The sequence below is a fragment of the Siphateles boraxobius genome, unplaced genomic scaffold (assembly GCF_051911475.1).
Source record: "Siphateles boraxobius isolate OS27281-9 unplaced genomic scaffold, OSU_SipBor_1 28, whole genome shotgun sequence".
Taxonomy (NCBI): domain Eukaryota; kingdom Metazoa; phylum Chordata; class Actinopteri; order Cypriniformes; family Leuciscidae; genus Siphateles; species Siphateles boraxobius.
Genome location: NW_027508897.1, coordinates 280,001 through 297,500, shown reverse-complemented (window position 1 = coordinate 297,500; position 17,500 = coordinate 280,001). Strand labels below are relative to the sequence as shown.

The following is a 17,500-nucleotide window of genomic DNA, read 5'->3' as shown; positions in this document are numbered from 1 at the left end:
AACATGTATTTCGAATCGTGAATCGTTTATTTCGGTCAATATTCGATTTAAAATGCTAAGAATCGAATAATTTGCGATTCTATATCGATTCAGTGCTTTAAAACATATAAACATTAAATGACTACATGCGCGAATTGAGGCGTTGTGCGGCGTCATTTCGCGTCCTCACAGATCTCACATACTCGCTGCACTCTTTACCATCTTTCACTGGATTTCGCTCGCGCTCGATCCCATATAGCTCTCATCTACAGATTTTTGAGCAGTCCATGTGTGAGCTCTCCTCAGGACAGCCACTGATGTTCACATGAGCAGGTGACAGCTTTCTATCGAGAAAGCAAGTCGTGAGTCAAACCGCTCAAGCCATTGATAAAGCTGCCATATCATTGCGCGGGCACTGCTATGAAACAACGCGCTCGTTGCGTGGAAACGTCGCCATTATTTTCTTTAAGATATGATACCGAAGTTTTACGGAAATGGGTCATACCCGTCCTGAGCAGTTAAAGTAAAACCCCACTTATTCAAGGGTGCGCATTTATTACATGGAAAGAGAAAACGTAATAGGTGTCTAAAATGCACACGCTTATGATTAATCATGAATGATGAATGAAATGTAACTTAATGTCGTTAAACTGTACTGATGAAATAACTACAACATTAATTACACTGAAATAAGAGCGCGTGGTTTATCCATCAATCAGATGCGCATTAAAGTTGCATTCGTAATCGTTACTATAGCACAAGTAGACACCCGGCGCGTTTTCTTTCAGAACCACAAGGAAAATGTTCAGTCGGATAAAGAGAACAAAGAGTGGGCTATAGCTATTCCATGAGGAAACGTTAGTTAAGGTTTAGTTGGGAAAGTTCATGGTATTTTTAGTCTCACAATGGAAGGATGTTTAATGTACCAGGAACACTTTAAGGTTGTGTTCTTACAAAATAGTTAGCATGATGAACTAACTATACTTTTAAAGCCTTTTTAAATCTTGGTTTATATTTTTACAAATGCTAATTTATAGGCTTTGGAAATATTTTTTTATAATAATAGATTCATTAAAAACTAACATGAACTAACGTTAACAATAGACAAAACGTAGTAAAAAATGTTTTTTGTTCCCACTCTGACCCCCGAAGGCAGCTGTGTAATTCACACCCTGACTAAGACCCATTGGGGGAAGCATTTAAATAATCCTATGAGTGCATATAAAAAAATAAGAATTGAATCGAATTATTCGAATCGCATCGAACTTTAATGTGAATCGCATCGAATCGAATCTTTCTGAATTTGCAAAAATCGTTCTTGAATCGAATCGAAAACCTATGAATCGTGAATCGAATCGATTCGCTGCCTACCCAAAGATTCACAGCCCTAGTAACTGGTATCTCTGTGTGTTCCAGGATGAGCTGTAAGAGAGTGTGTGTGTGTGTGTAACTGGTATCTCTGTGTGTTCCAGGATGAGCTGTAACAGTGTGTGTGTGTGTGTAACTGGTATCTCTGTGTGTTCCAGGATGAGCTGTAACAGTGTGTGTGTGTGTGTAACTGGTATCTCTGTGTGTTCCAGGATGAGCTGTAAGAGAGTGTGTGTGTGTGTGTAACTGGTATCTCTGTGTGTTCCAGGATGAGCTGTAAGAGAGTGTGTGTGTGTGTGTAACTGGTATCTCTGTGTGTTCCAGGATGAGCTGTAAGAGAGTGTGTGTGTGTGTGTAACTGGTATCTCTGTGTGTTCCAGGATGAGCTGTAAGAGAGTGTGTGTGTGTGTGTGTAACTGGTATCTCTGTGTGTTCCAGGATGAGCTGTAAGAGAGTGTGTGTGTGTGTGTGTAACTGGTATCTCTGTGTGTTCCAGGATGAGCTGTGAGTGTGTGTGTGTGTGTGTGTGTGTGTAACTGGTATCTCTGTGTGTTCCAGGATGAGCTGTAACAGTGTGTGTGTGTGTAACTGGTATCTCTGTGTGTTCCAGGATGAGCTGTAAGAGAGTGTGTGTGTGTGTGTGTAACTGGTATCTCTGTGTGTTCCAGGATGAGCTGTAAGAGAGTGTGTGTGTGTGTGTGTAACTGGTATCTCTGTGTGTTCCAGGATGAGCTGTAAGAGAGTGTGTGTGTGTGTGTAACTGGTATCTCTGTGTGTTCCAGGATGAGCTGTAAGAGAGTGTGTGTGTGTGTGTGTAACTGGTATCTCTGTGTGTTCCAGGATGAGCTGTAAGAGAGTGTGTGTGTGTGTGTGTAACTGGTATCTCTGTGTGTTCCAGGATGAGCTGTAAGAGTGTGTGTGTGTGTGTGTGTAACTGGTATCTCTGTGTGTTCCAGGATGAGCTGTAAGAGACTGTGTGTGTGTGTGTAACTGGTATCTCTGTGTGTTCCAGGATGAGCTGTAAGAGAGTGTGTGTGTGTGTGTGTAACTGGTATCTCTGTGTGTTCCAGGATGAGCTGTAAGAGAGTGTGTGTGTGTGTGTGTAACTGGTATCTCTGTGTGTTCCAGGATGAGCTGTAAGAGAGTGTGTGTGTGTGTGTAACTGGTATCTCTGTGTGTTCCAGGATGAGCTGTAAGAGAGTGTGTGTGTGTGTGTGTAACTGGTATCTCTGTGTGTTCCAGGATGAGCTGTAAGAGAGTGTGTGTGTGTGTGTGTAACTGGTATCTCTGTGTGTTCCAGGATGAGCTGTAAGAGTGTGTGTGTGTGTGTGTGTAACTGGTATCTCTGTGTGTTCCAGGATGAGCTGTAAGAGAGAGAGTGTGTGTGTGTGTGTGTGTAACTGGTATCTCTGTGTGTTCCAGGATGAGCTGTAAGAGAGTGTGTGTGTGTGTGTGTGTGTGTGTAACTGGTATCTCTGTGTGTTCCAGGATGAGCTGTAACAGTGTGTGTGTGTGTGTGTGTGTAACTGGTATCTCTGTGTGTTCCAGGATGAGCTGTAAGGTGGCGCTGTTGCTGCTCCTCGCCGGCGCGCTGTTCGTCTCCGCCGGCCGTAAGAACCGTCCTCAATCCTCCATCCCGTCGCCCTACAAGCCCGGCTCCAACGCCTCGGACCGGCGCAGACAGGAAGTGCTGTCCCGCAGACAGGAAGTGCTGGCCTCCAGCCAGGAAGCGCTGGTGGTGACGGAGCGCCAGTACCTGCGGAGCGACTGGTGTAAGACTCAGCCGCTGCGTCAGACGGTCAGCCAGGACTCGTGCCGGAGCCGGACCGTCATCAACCGCTTCTGCTACGGCCAGTGCAACTCCTTCTACATCCCGAGGCACGTGCGGAAGGAGCAGGAGTCGTTCCAGTCGTGCTCCTTCTGCCGGCCGCAGCGCTTCACCAGCCTCACGGTGGAGCTGGAGTGTCCCGGCCTGCAGCCGCCCGTGCGCTTCCGCAAGATCCCGCGGGTCAAGCAGTGCCGGTGCATGTCCGTCAGCGTGTCCGAGGCCGGCAAACTGTGAGCGTTTCCTGGAGCCAATCTGAGGAACACTGAGGGTGTCCGAGACTCCCGGGATCCGGAAAACACTCTGAGAAGAAAAGGATCTATAGGGAACCTCAACGGTGTCATATTGTATACAGAACCTGGTGCTCTCTTAAAGGGATAGTTCACCCAAAAATGAACCATTAGCCCATGATTTGCTCTCCCTAAAGTCATCCTAGGTGTGTATGACGTTCTACTTTCAGACAAAAACAATCAGAGTTATACTAAAAAATGTATAATGGCAGTGAATGGGTGTTTCTGTTTTGAAGTCCATAAAAGTGCATCTGTCCATCATAAAAGTGCATAATAGTGCATCTATAATCATAATAGTGCATCTATAATCATAAAAGTGCATCTATCCATCATAAAAGTGCATCTATCCATCATAAAAGTGCATCTATAATCATAAAAGTGCATCTGTCCATCATAAAAGTGCATCTATAATCATAAAAGTGCATCTGTCCATCATTAAAGTGCATCTATCCATCATAAAAGTGCATCTATCCATCATAAAAGTGCATCTATAATCATTAAAGTGCATCTATCCATCATAAAAGTGCATCTATAATCATAAAAGTGCATCTGTCCATCATTAAAGTGCATCTATCATCATAATAGTGCATCTGTCCATCATAAAAGTGCATCTATAATCATAAAAGTGCATCTGTCCATCATTAAAGTGCATCTATCATCATAATAGTGCATCTATAATCATAAAAGTGCATCTGTCCATCATAAAAGTGCATCTATCCATCATAAAAGTGCATCTATAATCATAAAAGTGCATCTGTCCATCATTAAAGTGCATCTGTCCATCATAAAAGTGCATAATAGTGCATCTATAATCATAAAAGTGCTTCACGGCTTTATACTGTATGCAGAATCTTTCACTCGCTTAAAAATAAAGGCTCAAAAGGGGGTTTTCGTGGCGATTCGGTTCCCTAAAGAACTCTTTCACTCTGAACAGAATGGAAGGGAAAGATTGAAGGTTCGATGCCAATAAAGAAACTTTATTATTGAGAGTGAGAGGTTTCCATCATGGGTCGTTTTATGGATTATAGTGTAACCAAACAAAATTAACCACTTTAGACATTGACACGTTACACCGATCCTGAAGAAACTTTCACTCTATAAAGAATGGAATTGAAAGATTTATTATTGGAACCTTTATTATTAAGAGTGAGAGGTTTCAATCATGGGTCATTTCATGGATTTTAGTTGTAATTTATTTTGTTTGGTTGCACTCTTTAGACATTGACACTTTACACCTAACGGTCTACTAATACTCCATGTCAACTCACTCTCATTAGAGCATCTTATAGTTTGTAGAATGTGTAAAGTAGGCAATCGAAATAATATTATAGCTATTGCTTTCCCGTAGCTCAAACTGTAGAGCGTTGGCGCTTGCAACGTCAATGTCATGGGTTCGATTCCCAGGGAAAGTAAGAACTGATAAGAATGTAAATGTGTACCTTGAAATGCAATGTAAGTCGCTTTGGATAATAGTGTCTGCCAAATGCATAAATGTAAAGTCTATTTGGGGTATTCAGGGTTTTTGGGACACGTCATCTCAATGGCAAAGAGTCCAAATCACCCTGAATTCACTTATAGAATAATGTCTAAAGTAGGCAATCAAAATAAAGTGTAACATATAGCTTTAATTACATTTTAATTAAGCAGCTCAAACATACTATCGCTAGAAATAACCTGTTAAACATGAAAGTATTATGCAATAATTTCTCCTCGATCCTTTTCCCCCTAAGAGTTCAGGTTATAGAGATTCTATAGAAATATGGTACCACAGAAGTATATATATATCTATATGTATGTAGAAACAACTGAAGTCTATATTAAAGCTATGGAGTTTGTCATTGATCTAAAGCAGTGTTTCCCTGCTGTGATGATGATGAAAGATTCACCTGATTAGATCCGTCTTACACTACATAATGAGTCTTCAAAGTTGTAAATAAAACAGATTATTGGAGTACGTTTTACAAGAAAACACTGTTTCAGTCTTTTTGCTTCAATTTCTCATTTAAGTCATTGTTACTTGCAGTTTCTTTGTGATTATTTGTGAAATGTACAGTTTCTGAGTGAAAGTTGTCTCAGAGTAAATCCTACCAGATTTTAAAAAAAACGAAACAGCACCATAGACAGTATAAGATGTGGACAGAGCATCTCATTGGAACTCAGTTGAAACCAATTTTTTAGCACTTCCGTTCCTGACGCGCAGACTCAAACCGACTCAAACTAAACTTGATGACGTGAGCAACCTGTCTGACAGACGTAAATCTTCTAGTAGCTGTGCGTGAAAATTGCCAACGTTAATCACTTCATATGTATTCACTTGCCACATACCGAATTATTTCCAATTCCCCAAAAACGTTGTTGAAATATTGTGTCCCGTTGCTTTTATGGACTCATTATCTATGGGCTTCTCCCTTGACGGGACGTACCCCCGATTGCCTGCGAGCTTCTCCTCCTGTCTATACGGTAATGTCTCTATTGTGCGACAAAAAGTCGCGTGGTTATGACGCAATCGTTAGCCTGTTTTTAACAAAAATGGCTTCTACGGGGCCATAACGTAAGATACAAAGTAATGGAGCCTTTTATACATTGTCGTGTTTATTTAGAAATATATAATGGATAAATGAAGTCTTTGGACGCCTCAGATGTAAAGTTATTCGCTGTCAAAGTGACGCCAAAATGAATGGGAGTCAATGGAATGCTAACAGCAGGTGAAGTTCTGCTACAATGGCGGCTCCCGCGAGGCTTCAACTTCCGGCTGATGGATTGCACCCTTGAACACCACAAGGATCAGTTTCTGAGCGATACAAACATTCCAGCCAATCAGACTTTACCAGGAAAACGTCTTTGTTTTGATTGTTAAATAAAACGAAGAAAATTGGAGTTGCTACGCTTTACAAGAAAATACTATTTCAGTCAATTTCTTCAAAATTCACTTCTTCAAACTGCTAATTCTGTGTGAAATCTATCAATTCGGAGTGAGAACTGTTTCCACACCACTTTTTCCCGGTGTACGATGATTTTCAGCGTCTGGAGCATCGATGGAAAACTCGACGCACTTTCCTTCATTCTGACGGATAAACGGCATTCCTGAATCTCTGCAGTAAACCGGGATTGGAGGAGAAAATTACGTTTTAAAGCACCAGTTTGAAAACAAACCGAGAAAGTGACGTGAAAGGTTTTGTGGAGAAAAACGAACGAACGATTTTTAGTGAATTTTCCAGCGATTTATTTATGGAGTGTGTTCATTAAATCAGGAGAATGGATCACAAGAGTGCAGCATCCGTTGTGTTTTATATATTGTTATATCGAGAAAGCAAATAACAGCTCGTGGTGGACTGAAAAGACAGATCAGATCACATTAACTCTTTCCCTGCCGAATGATGACTGTATCCCTGCTATTCCCACCGATTCCCAATCCCAATCCCACAACACGGGCTTTCACTGTTATACAGTTATTACTAAACTTCTGAAAGAGTACAGAATCTCTGAATCAAAACATGCGCACACTAAGGGTGTCACGATTTCGATTTTAAACAAGAACAACTAAAACAAAATAGAAACGATTTACAGGCCAGAGTTTCTATTTATAACATGTTTGCAGCGTTGAGCGATGTAGCCAATCACAGACATATGTGTTGATTTCTTGAACGCAATGACCAATCAGAAGCATTTAAGATACTCTCATCACCGCTCAAACGGACTTTTTGTTCAGTGCTGAATTCTGTACGCTGGCAAATCCTCTAATTATAACAAATAAAGTGTAGGCTATATATTACGAAAGATTCATTGTGCAGTCAGCTTCACTGATAATAACAGAGATGTGTGAGATTGCGATGAACGGATGTCAGCTTTTTAGGAGCAACAGCAACCTGTGCTTAAAAAAAAAAATCGAGAATCGAATCTAACCGTGACTTTAGAATCGAAAATGTAATCGAATCGAGGATTTGGAGAATCGTGACACCCCTACCGCCCGCACGCACACACACACACACACACACACACACACACACACACACACACACACACACGCAAAAAAAGCATTTCTTTTTTTGCTTTTCTCAGCTTTTTGTTCAAAATGTTTCATTTTTATGAAATTTACCCATATTCAAGTGTTGATAAAAAAGATTGCATGAAGCTAGGATATATGTTTTTATCAAGAAGAGGCTCTGTTATTTCCTGATATATAGCATGTTCAGATATTAAAACAAAATATTCTGGGGGCCATGAAAGTTGCGTGTTAATTATTAGTGTTACTGGCGCAAAAAAAAAAAAAAAACGCAGGCAGGGAAAGAGTTAAAATACCAAGCATTCAGTATTTCCCAGACAGATTAAATCAGAGCATGATGGGATATGTACAGCTCATTCAGTCAAACTCAGTTTCAGTCTGTTTGTGTGGAAATCCCCCAAAGCGGATGTTTTATAATGCAAAAGGTGGATGTTAACATTGTTGATGTGAACGGCTCTTTACCATGGTAAAATGTGTTATTACTGTTATTAGTGCCTGAAAAGAAATGAAGCATTAGAAACGGTTCAGCGCTGGAGAAAACACTCAGGGTTATTATCGGTAACTAAAACCATTACAAACATTTCTGTTCATTTAAAATTAAAATATTAGTTGGAAATCAAAATGAGAATTAGAAATGTAAACTTAAATAAGTTTCAGTTGAAGCACTAAAAATATTTATTGGAAATAAATCAAAACTAAACCTGAAATAAAAATAAATCAAACCTAAACAGCAAAATATAAAAAAGCACGGCTAAATATTAAACTAAAACACTGGTTCAAGTAAATCTCAAATCAAGAGAAATAAATTAAAATGTCTGAATTTATCAATGGCTTTATTTTACATAAATTACAGTCTTCTCAAAACGCTGGGATACAAACAGTTATTGCACACGCAGCGCAGACGAGTCCACGCCTCCCACACGCACATGCTAAAAACAAACCTGAACGCTACATAAAGATGTTAATAACATTTACATTAATTTAAAAAACATCATTTTTAAATACTTTAGTGAGTGTGTGTGTGTGTGTGTGTGTGGATGCAGCAAAACAATCTTGCATAATTTCACAAAAACACTGAGTTGATTTCCTGAACGTTCACCGTTTCGAGGGCCGCTTTGTTGGTCCTCCATCACGTGGAGTGTCTCTTCCGGGTCCTGTAGGCTCTGCTGTGCTTTGAACATGTTGATTAAAAGCTTGTGACGCTCCAAAGCTGAACATTCCCGATTTCTCTTTCCCTGTTCTCTATTAAAAATAAAACGACACTTTTCTCTGATGATGTTGAGAACTTCAGCGGGGATTGTGGGAATTCTGGAGCAAACATCTGATATGTTCGTCAGCGCACAGGATATGACATCACATTCTGAGGGCCGATCACTTCCTGTGTGCGTACGGCAAGAGTAACACTGAAGCTGTGTGTGCGAGAGCGAAGTAAAGATCAGGCGTCTCAGATCTTCATACCCAACTTTGCTTTCTGAGAGAGACAAAAAAATACCAATTTAATTATTAAAATGCCCCGTTACGCTGTTTTAATTGTGTTTTAGAGTCTCCTAGCACAGTTTTACATGCATAAAGTCAGAAACACTTTAATTTCCTCAATCTCCACTGCAGCGTCAGCTTTTCTCTCAGTGTCTGAAACTCTTCTATAAAGATTCAGTCTCTCTAAGCTCCGCCTCTCTGAGAGATGCTGTGCTCTGATTGGCCAGAAAGCAAACGCTCATTATCATATCTGAATCTCACAGTGATACGAACAGTAACGATGGCGTGAGTTTTACCGTATCAATCTCAGAAAACAGCGTCTTCTCGACACGAACAACACGAACCAAACTCTTCCAGTCTCACTAGTGTTTCAGGGCGGAGCTAAGAGACGCTGCTCAGCCAATCAGGACCAGAGGAGGACATTATGCTAATTAGTTACAAACCTAGGCAGGTTTCAGGAAGCGAGACTGAATTACTAATGAAGTGAATATTCAAATGCATGTGGCAGACATTTATCCGATGTGAATTATACTAAAATAGAAACTGTGTGAAAAGAGAGATATAAATAAATGGAGACTTACGATTCCAGACGCGTGTTTGGGTTTGACGCTGTACGAGGCCTTTTCTTTGACCTGTCGGAAACACTCCTCCGCCGCCTTCAACCTGAGGAAACAGCAGAGACAAGCGAGTCGTCACACACACACACACACACACACACACACACACACACACACACACACACACACACACACACACACACACACACACACTCTTCATGCCCTCCAGCCAGTGAATGAAGCGCGAGCTCCATAATAGGCCATGTTTAGAGTCTCACACCAATCCTGACGCTCCAGGGAAAACACACTCGTGAACAAACAGCGTTATCATTTAAAAGAGAGAATGAGTGTGTGGCTCGATCTGGAGTTTGAGAAGGAATCAAATTCACCATCAAATAAATCAGAATACATAGTTGCAATGTTTTTGTGTTCTTAAGTGTAATGTTTGTTTTTGTCCTGTTTATGCTGCTGTAACATCTACACTTTAAACTCATAAATAAAGTTATGATCTCCTAAATGGATGAGAATGATGCGTTTATTGCATTATTAAATCTGATAAATCAGCATTATATCAGGGGATCTGTGATGATTCTGCACTACAGAGCCGAAGCTCATAAAGCAAGAGGGATTCAGGTCTGAGACTCGATCCCTGAAGTGTAAAGCAAACACTTGGTGTGTTGTGATGGATTTGGCTGCTAAGAGCTTGAAATGTTTACAGGAGGGGGAATTATGGGTAAAAGGCAGAGATCTTCTTCCTGCACATCAGTAGCAGCTTCTTTAAACACCGTAAATCCTCCAGGAACAGATCCATGATTCTCAGTGTGGCGGACCGGGACACGAGACCAGACCAAACATGGTGTTTCTGCGACTCGGGTCACGATCCGCATCACTTCCTCCCGGCCCTGACCAACACAGCAACACACAGTTCAGAAGAACAGCAGGAACCACTGGAACTCAAGACTCACAGGCCACATCTTCATGTGGAAGTGAAATCAGAAAAGAAAAAAAATATTCCGTTAAAATAAAGAAAAAGATAAAACTAACAAAGAAAATGCATAAAGAAAATGCTAAATTATAAATAAATAAATAAATAAATATATATAAATTAAGCCAATTAAATAAGAAAAGAAAACTTGAAATAAGAAATGAATCTCATGAAGAAAAAAAAAAAAAAAAAGATAAATCTGAAATAAAAGAAAAATGAAATCAATAAATAAATAAAAGGGATAAAAAAATCGAAATATAATAAAGAAAAAGGGCCAAACAGAAGAGATCAATATAAAAATCAAATAAAAAAATAAATACAGGAAAAAAAACTAAAAAGAAATGAAATCAAGAAAACAAAGAAAAGAAAACTAAACTAATAGAAAAATAGATTTTTTAAAATAAATAAATAAATGCAGGCAGGCATGAAGACAGTAGTGTGTGTGTGTGTGTGTGTGTGTGTGTGTGTGTGCTGCTCGTGTTTTACGAGGCTCTTCTAGTGAAAGTGTCGGAGGTGTTGGACACACAGACTAACTTCATGATCTAATATCACAAACGCCTGTTAAACGTGAGTGTGTAAAACACGTCCTGTAGAATCAGTGCTGATCAACACACTCCAATCTCAGCCTGACACACACTACACACACACTACACACACACTACACACACTACACAAACACTACAGACACTACAGACACACACTACACACACACACTACACAAACACTACACACACCACACACACTCTCACACACACACACACTACACACACTCTCACACACACACACTACACACACACTACACAAACACTACACACACTACAGACACACACTACACACACACTACACAAACACTACACAAACACTACACACACTCTCACACACACACACTACACACACTCTCACACACACACACTACACACACACACACACACTCTCACACACTACACAAACACTACACACACTACACAAACACTACAGACACTACAGACACTACACAAACACTACACACACACTCACACACACTACAGACACACACTACACAAACACTACAGACACTACAGACACTACACAAACACTACAGACACTACAGACACACACTACACACACACTACAGACACTACACAAACACTACAGACACTACAGACACACACTACACACACACTACACACACACTGAGGATGTAAATAAAGCCGAGTGAAGTGCATTAAACTGCTACTGATCAAGAAAAGAGGAAAAAGAGTGACAGACTACAGTGTGTTAAGAGATAGTTCATCATTTACTCGTTACAAACTCAGACTCAGATATCATGTCTCGTGTTATATGACATTTTTGGATCTTCACTGCAAAATGAAGTGAGTTTGTGCTTAAAACAAGAAAAATATCTGCTACTGGGGTCAGAAATAACAATATTCTTGTTTTCCCTGTAAATTCTGTGGATTTTTCTGACCTCTATCTGTTCTTGTTTTAAACACTTCATCCTGATGGATTTTCAGAAAACTGAATTAACATTGTTTTAAAATCTAACTACTTAATACAAGTTATTTTGCTGCTTTAGTAAAATAGAAATACATTTTTTAGATGTAATGGAAAATACTGAGGAAGAAAAGTTTTTTTTGGAATGAAGACCCAAAACGGTCATAAAATTAATCGAGAGACATTTCAAAAGCCTACATTAAATCTTTTCACCGTGTAATCGTGATAATTAAAACAAATAAAATAAATAAAACCCTAAGCGGAAAAAAAACTAAAAACACAATAGAATAGAAAATAAATGAACACTAAATTAAACAAGCAGTTTAATGCAAGAGACACTTGCTTTTATATGATGAATAGAATAAATTAAGGCTTTTATTTGAAGATTTTTTTTGTTGCCGTGTTGTAAAGTTTTAGTTCCCAGTAAAAGCGCAGTGAAATGTTTGGTTGCAGCGTTGAGACACACACACACACACACACACACACACACACGAGTGGCTCCGCTGAGAGCGTTCAGTGTCAGACAGATCAGTCTCTCTCGGCTCCAGAAGACGAGACTTCTGTTCCAGCGCACAAACCACAAGCTTTCATGACAAATTGGGGCCGAGAGACAGAGAGGACTGTGGGGTTTTAGGTGGCGCTGGTGGAGAACAGCAGATCATGTGATCAACAGGCCAGCGCATGTCAAAGGAAAGGCAACACTCTCTGGGAACTGCTCTATCAGAGTCAGACGTGAGATAAAGCGCTTCTCATCACCGCAGGAACCAGTGAAAGACCAGCCGGCTCTTTTGTACATCACCATTGAGTTTGGGATTATACGCCACAGATCGAGTTTCAGGCCCTGGCAGACGAGAGCTAAGCGCTAACCTCAGCGCTGCACAGGGCAGAGGTCACGTGATCGTCCGCCGAGAGACGAGGAGATGTGACGTGGGAAACGGCTCAGAGACGCTAAACTAGCGGCAGCGCAACAACAGTCATGCATCATATTCATATTAAAGGAAGAGAAGCACATATAAAGCAGAATATGTAAATAACTGTGTAGAAAGAAAAGGAAAGAGAAATCAATGAACAAAAATTACATAAATTAAAGAAAACAGCAAAAACAAAAAGAAATAGAAAGAACAAAAACAGAAAAATAACCAAACAAAAACTAAACTATTATTGGACCAATAACAAATTGGAAAAAAACAAACAAAAAAAAAGGGAAAAAAAAGAAAAACTGATTAACAAAAACAAACCAATTAATGAAAACTATGAACAAAATTAAGAAAAATAGAAAAAATGAAAATGAAGGAAATAGACAAAAGAAAGCAAAAATAAATGAGACATAAAAAGAACGAAAAGTGAAATAATTAAAACAAATAAAATAAAAAGAAAAGGTAATAAATAAAAAATATACAATAAAGAGAAACATAAATGAACAAATTAAATGAAAAAATAACAAAAATATAAAGAATGACAAGACAAAATAAATAAGAAAGAAAAAGTGATAGATAAACAAAACTATTAAAAGGAAAGAAAAGCAAAATAAAGAAAAATAAAGAATGACAATTAAGACAAAATTAAATAGAAAATAAAGGGAAAAAGCAAAGGAGCCAATTTTTTTAAATGATTAAAAAGAGAAAAATTTGAACAATTAAATGAAAAAGAAAAAAAAGAAAAAAGTGAGAGCAAAGCAAGCAAAAAAATTAAAATTAATAAATAATTAGAAAAAAGAGAAAAATAAATGAACAAAACAACAAAAACAGGAAAATAAAGAGAAGACAGTGAAGAGAGAGAGAGATAGAGAGAGATATAGAGAGGTAGAGAGAGAGAGAGAGAGAGGTAGAGATAGAGAGAGACAGAGAGAGAGAGGGAAAGAGAGAGAGAGAGAGGTAGAGGTAGAGAGAGAGAGAGAGAGGTAGAGAGAGAGAGAGAGAGGGAGAGAGAGAGAGAGATAGAGAGAGATAGAGAGAGAGATAGAGAGAGATATAGAGAGGTAGAGAGAGAGAGAGAGAGAGGTAGAGATAGAGAGAGACAGAGAGAGGTAGAGAGAGAGAGAGAGAGGGAAAGAGAGAGAGAGAGAGGTAGAGGTAGAGAGAGAGAGGTAGAGATAGAGAGAGACAGAGAGAGAGAGAGAGGTAGAGGTAGAGAGAGAGAGAGAGAGAGAGAGAGTGTGAGAGAGAGAGAGGTAGAGAGAGAGAGAGAGAGAGGGAAAGAGAGAGAGAGAGAGAGGGAAAGAGAGAGAGAGAGAGAGCTAGAGGTAGAGAGAGAGAGAGAGAGGTAGAGAGAGAGAGAGAGAGAGGGAAAGAGAGAGAGAGAGAGAGGGAAAGAGAGAGAGAGAGAGAGCTAGAGGTAGAGAGAGAGAGAGAGAGGTAGAGGTAGAGAGAGAGAGAGAGAGGTAGAGAGAGAGAGAGAGAGGGAGAGAGAGAGAGAGATAGAGAGAGATAGAGAGAGAGATAGAGAGAGATATAGAGAGGTAGAGAGAGAGAGAGAGAGAGGTAGAGATAGAGAGAGACAGAGAGAGAGAGGGAAAGAGAGAGAGAGAGAGGTAGAGGTAGAGAGAGAGAGAGAGAGGTAGAGAGAGAGAGAGAGAGAGAGAGGGAAAGAGAGAGAGAGAGAGGTAGAGGTAGAGAGAGAGAGGTAGAGATAGAGAGAGACAGAGAGAGAGAGAGAGGTAGAGGTAGAGAGAGAGAGAGAGAGGTAGAGAGAGATAGAGAGAGAGAGAGAGAGAGAGAGTGTGAGAGAGAGAGAGGTAGAGAGAGAGAGAGAGAGAGGGAAAGAGAGAGAGAGAGAGAGGGAAAGAGAGAGAGAGAGAGAGCTAGAGGTAGAGAGAGAGAGAGAGAGGTAGAGAGAGAGAGAGAGAGAGAGAGGGAAAGAGAGAGAGAGAGAGAGCTAGAGGTAGAGAGAGAGAGAGAGAGGTAGAGAGAGAGAGAGAGAGAGAGAGGGAAAGAGAGAGAGAGAGAGAGAGAGAGAGAGGGAAAGAGAGAGAGAGAGAGGTAGAGATAGAGAGAGACAGAGAGAGAGAGAGATGGAGAGATCCGGTCCTCATGAATAATGTAAAGCTGAAGGGCTCGTGTGTGTGTGTGTGTGTGTGTGTGTGTGTGTGTGTGCGTGCGTGCGTGTGTGTGTGTGTTATCGCACCGCTCCATCGCTACACTGGAAGCTAGCGTACCGCGCCGGTACTCTTTTCATTAGCGGGGTTACACAAACACACTTCCAGAGCCAGCGCTAATGTGGCAGATATAATCTAATATTAAACACATGGCACAGGTTATGGGAGAGGTAGAGAACCGCCGGACGGCATCTCGCTTCACTTCCACGCATTTCTCAGAGAAAACACCGGCTTATCTTGAGGCTCTGTGAACTTCAACAAACACACTAACCGTTAATCGACTAGTCGAACAATATTATATTAGTCGTTTAAGTCGCAGGAAAAAAAACTGAAAAAAGTGTCGAAATCGTTAACAGCAGGAAATCCAAACATTCATCAATATTGGCTAATATCACTCGAAACATGTAAGTAGCAGCACTTTACACACCGCTCTGATGCTAACAGATGAATGTGTGCTGTTAGCCACATAAGTGTGTGTGGAGAGTGTTTACAGCATGACACACACACCGCTGCATTTAACTCAAAACACTCCTCATCTTTGGTCGTAATGCAAACTACTTTTATTTCTGTAAACTCACAATAAGAAAACAAAACATGTTTTTGTAAAGTAATGCCGCTTTCTGTCGATTCGGTCTTGAACTTCAGCGCATCAGAAACGAACCGAAACTCAGACATGAGGAATATATCTATGGAAAACTTGTTTTCCATAAGATTAAGATTACAGATTATGTTTTCCATAAGATTAAGATTACAGATTATGTAATCCGTATGAAACGAGCACATAGATGACGAGTCAGCATCATGACTTAATAATAATAATGCATTTTATTTATAGGCGCCTTCCGTGACACTCAAGAACACCTTACATGCAGATAAAAAAATTAAATAATAAATTATTAATCTCAACGACAGTTTTTTCAGCGACATATTCATAATCATGTTTGCCGGTGCGCTGTGGCTTTATGTTTGAATTTGTGCGCGGATTAGGCTATATGTATTTATATATATAGGCAATTTAAGGTGCATAATTATGATTTATGGCTTATTAAAATAAACGCATAATTAGTCGACTAATGGCTTAAAAATAAAAATCTCTAGTCGAGGGGAAACCTACAGATTTAAAATATCTGTGCTGGAAAACAAGAGAGAAATAGTGAAAAACATGATTTTTTCCACGGGATCATAAACCGTCTGCTCATCTTTGATCTTTAGACACACACGCACACACACACACACACACACACACACACTTCTCTGGAAGATTCAGGAGCGTCTAATTCCAGGAATGCTGATCCGTACACTTTTCCGTGTCAGAACAAAGCTTTCCTCAATCACAGACTGCTGTATATTCCCTCTGAGAGAGCATATTTCAGCCCTTCCCATGATGCACCTGTGGACGGCGCGCTCAGGTATTTGCATTAATCCCACATTAAATCCGGCAGCTGGACAGCAGGCGTTCCTCAAACACACCTCGGCCTGGGAAGATGTTCCCACAACACTTGAAGAGCGGACACTGGACAGAGAGGACTTCATAAATCAGCCGGAGCTTCTTCATTCTCCATTACGCCACTGTGATCCGGGACTAAACACTGAGCCATGGAGGGAGACACACACACACACACACACACACACACACACACACACACACACACACACACACACACACACACACACACACACACACACACACACACACACACACACACACACACACACACACACACACACACACAGACACACACCTCTCCTGCAGGATGACCTTGTTCTCCTTCTTCCAGGTGTCTTTAAAGTCGCTGGAGAACTCGTGCCACACGGAGAAGAAGGTGTTTGGAGAAACCTCTTTCTCTCCGCCTTTGGGCTTGACGGAGAAGAACACACACAGATCCAGGAACCTGAGACACACAGAACGCTTCAGAGAGATGCCGGCCATCAGGACACAACAATTCCTCACCGATCGATCGAATGAACAGAACGTCTCCCGCCAATTCCAATTGGAAACACCAAAAAAAAAAAAAAAATTCTGAAGGAAATACAAGGTATAATAACTAGGTTCGTTTTCCTACTTAAACGGATTCATGAAAATCTAAAAAACAACAACAAAAGAAACACTTTTTTAGTGTAACTCAGTGTAATTACTGAAAAAATATCATATTTTGTCCTCGAGAAGAAAATGACAAGTTTTGTCTTTATAACAAAACACAAAAATTCTTAAATGCTTTTGGGAATAAAAAATATTATTTCATTAATTCTTAAGGAAGAAAATAATTTATTGATGCCTGTTAACGGTCAGTTTTCTGGGATACCCCCCTCCCCCAATCACATATTTTAGTAATTATCATAAAACGGATATCATTGAAAATTTAAATATTCAAAATTCATCCTGCAAAAAAATGTTTTTAAGTCGGAAACTGCATTACCATGGAAACGCAACTTTAAAATCTTTCAGCGGC

At 40.1% G+C, this 17,500-nt stretch overlaps 2 protein-coding genes across 5 annotated transcripts in view; one reads left to right on the top strand and one right to left on the bottom strand.

The window, feature by feature from the left end:
* The window catches only part of grem2b (gremlin 2, DAN family BMP antagonist b), a 14,047-nt gene extending 10,281 nt beyond the window's left edge, over positions 1–3,766 (top strand). Inside the window, exon 2 of one of the 2 annotated variants that reach the window (XM_077245695.1) lies at positions 2,896–3,766. In XM_077245695.1, the coding sequence (XP_077101810.1) occupies positions 2,897–3,409 (513 nt within the window). In that variant the 5' untranslated portion in view covers position 2,896 and the 3' untranslated portion in view covers positions 3,410–3,766. Of the gene's footprint in view, positions 1–2,841 lie in introns of both variants that reach the window. The other variant, XM_077245694.1, reaches the window with a different exon arrangement.
* Positions 3,767–8,281: 4,515 nt separating this feature from the next.
* Positions 8,282–17,500, bottom strand: part of fmn2b (formin 2b) — a 62,214-nt gene continuing 52,995 nt past the window's right edge. For 2 of the 3 annotated variants that reach the window (XM_077245691.1, XM_077245692.1), the window contains 3 exons: positions 16,793–16,942; positions 9,523–9,604; positions 8,282–8,936 (listed from right to left, as the gene is read on the bottom strand). In XM_077245691.1, coding sequence (XP_077101806.1) covers positions 8,910–8,936; positions 9,523–9,604; positions 16,793–16,942 — 259 coding nt within the window. In that variant the 3' untranslated portion in view covers positions 8,282–8,909. Of the gene's footprint in view, positions 8,937–9,522; positions 9,605–16,298; positions 16,564–16,792; positions 16,943–17,500 lie in introns of those variants that run through there. The other variant, XM_077245690.1, reaches the window with a different exon arrangement.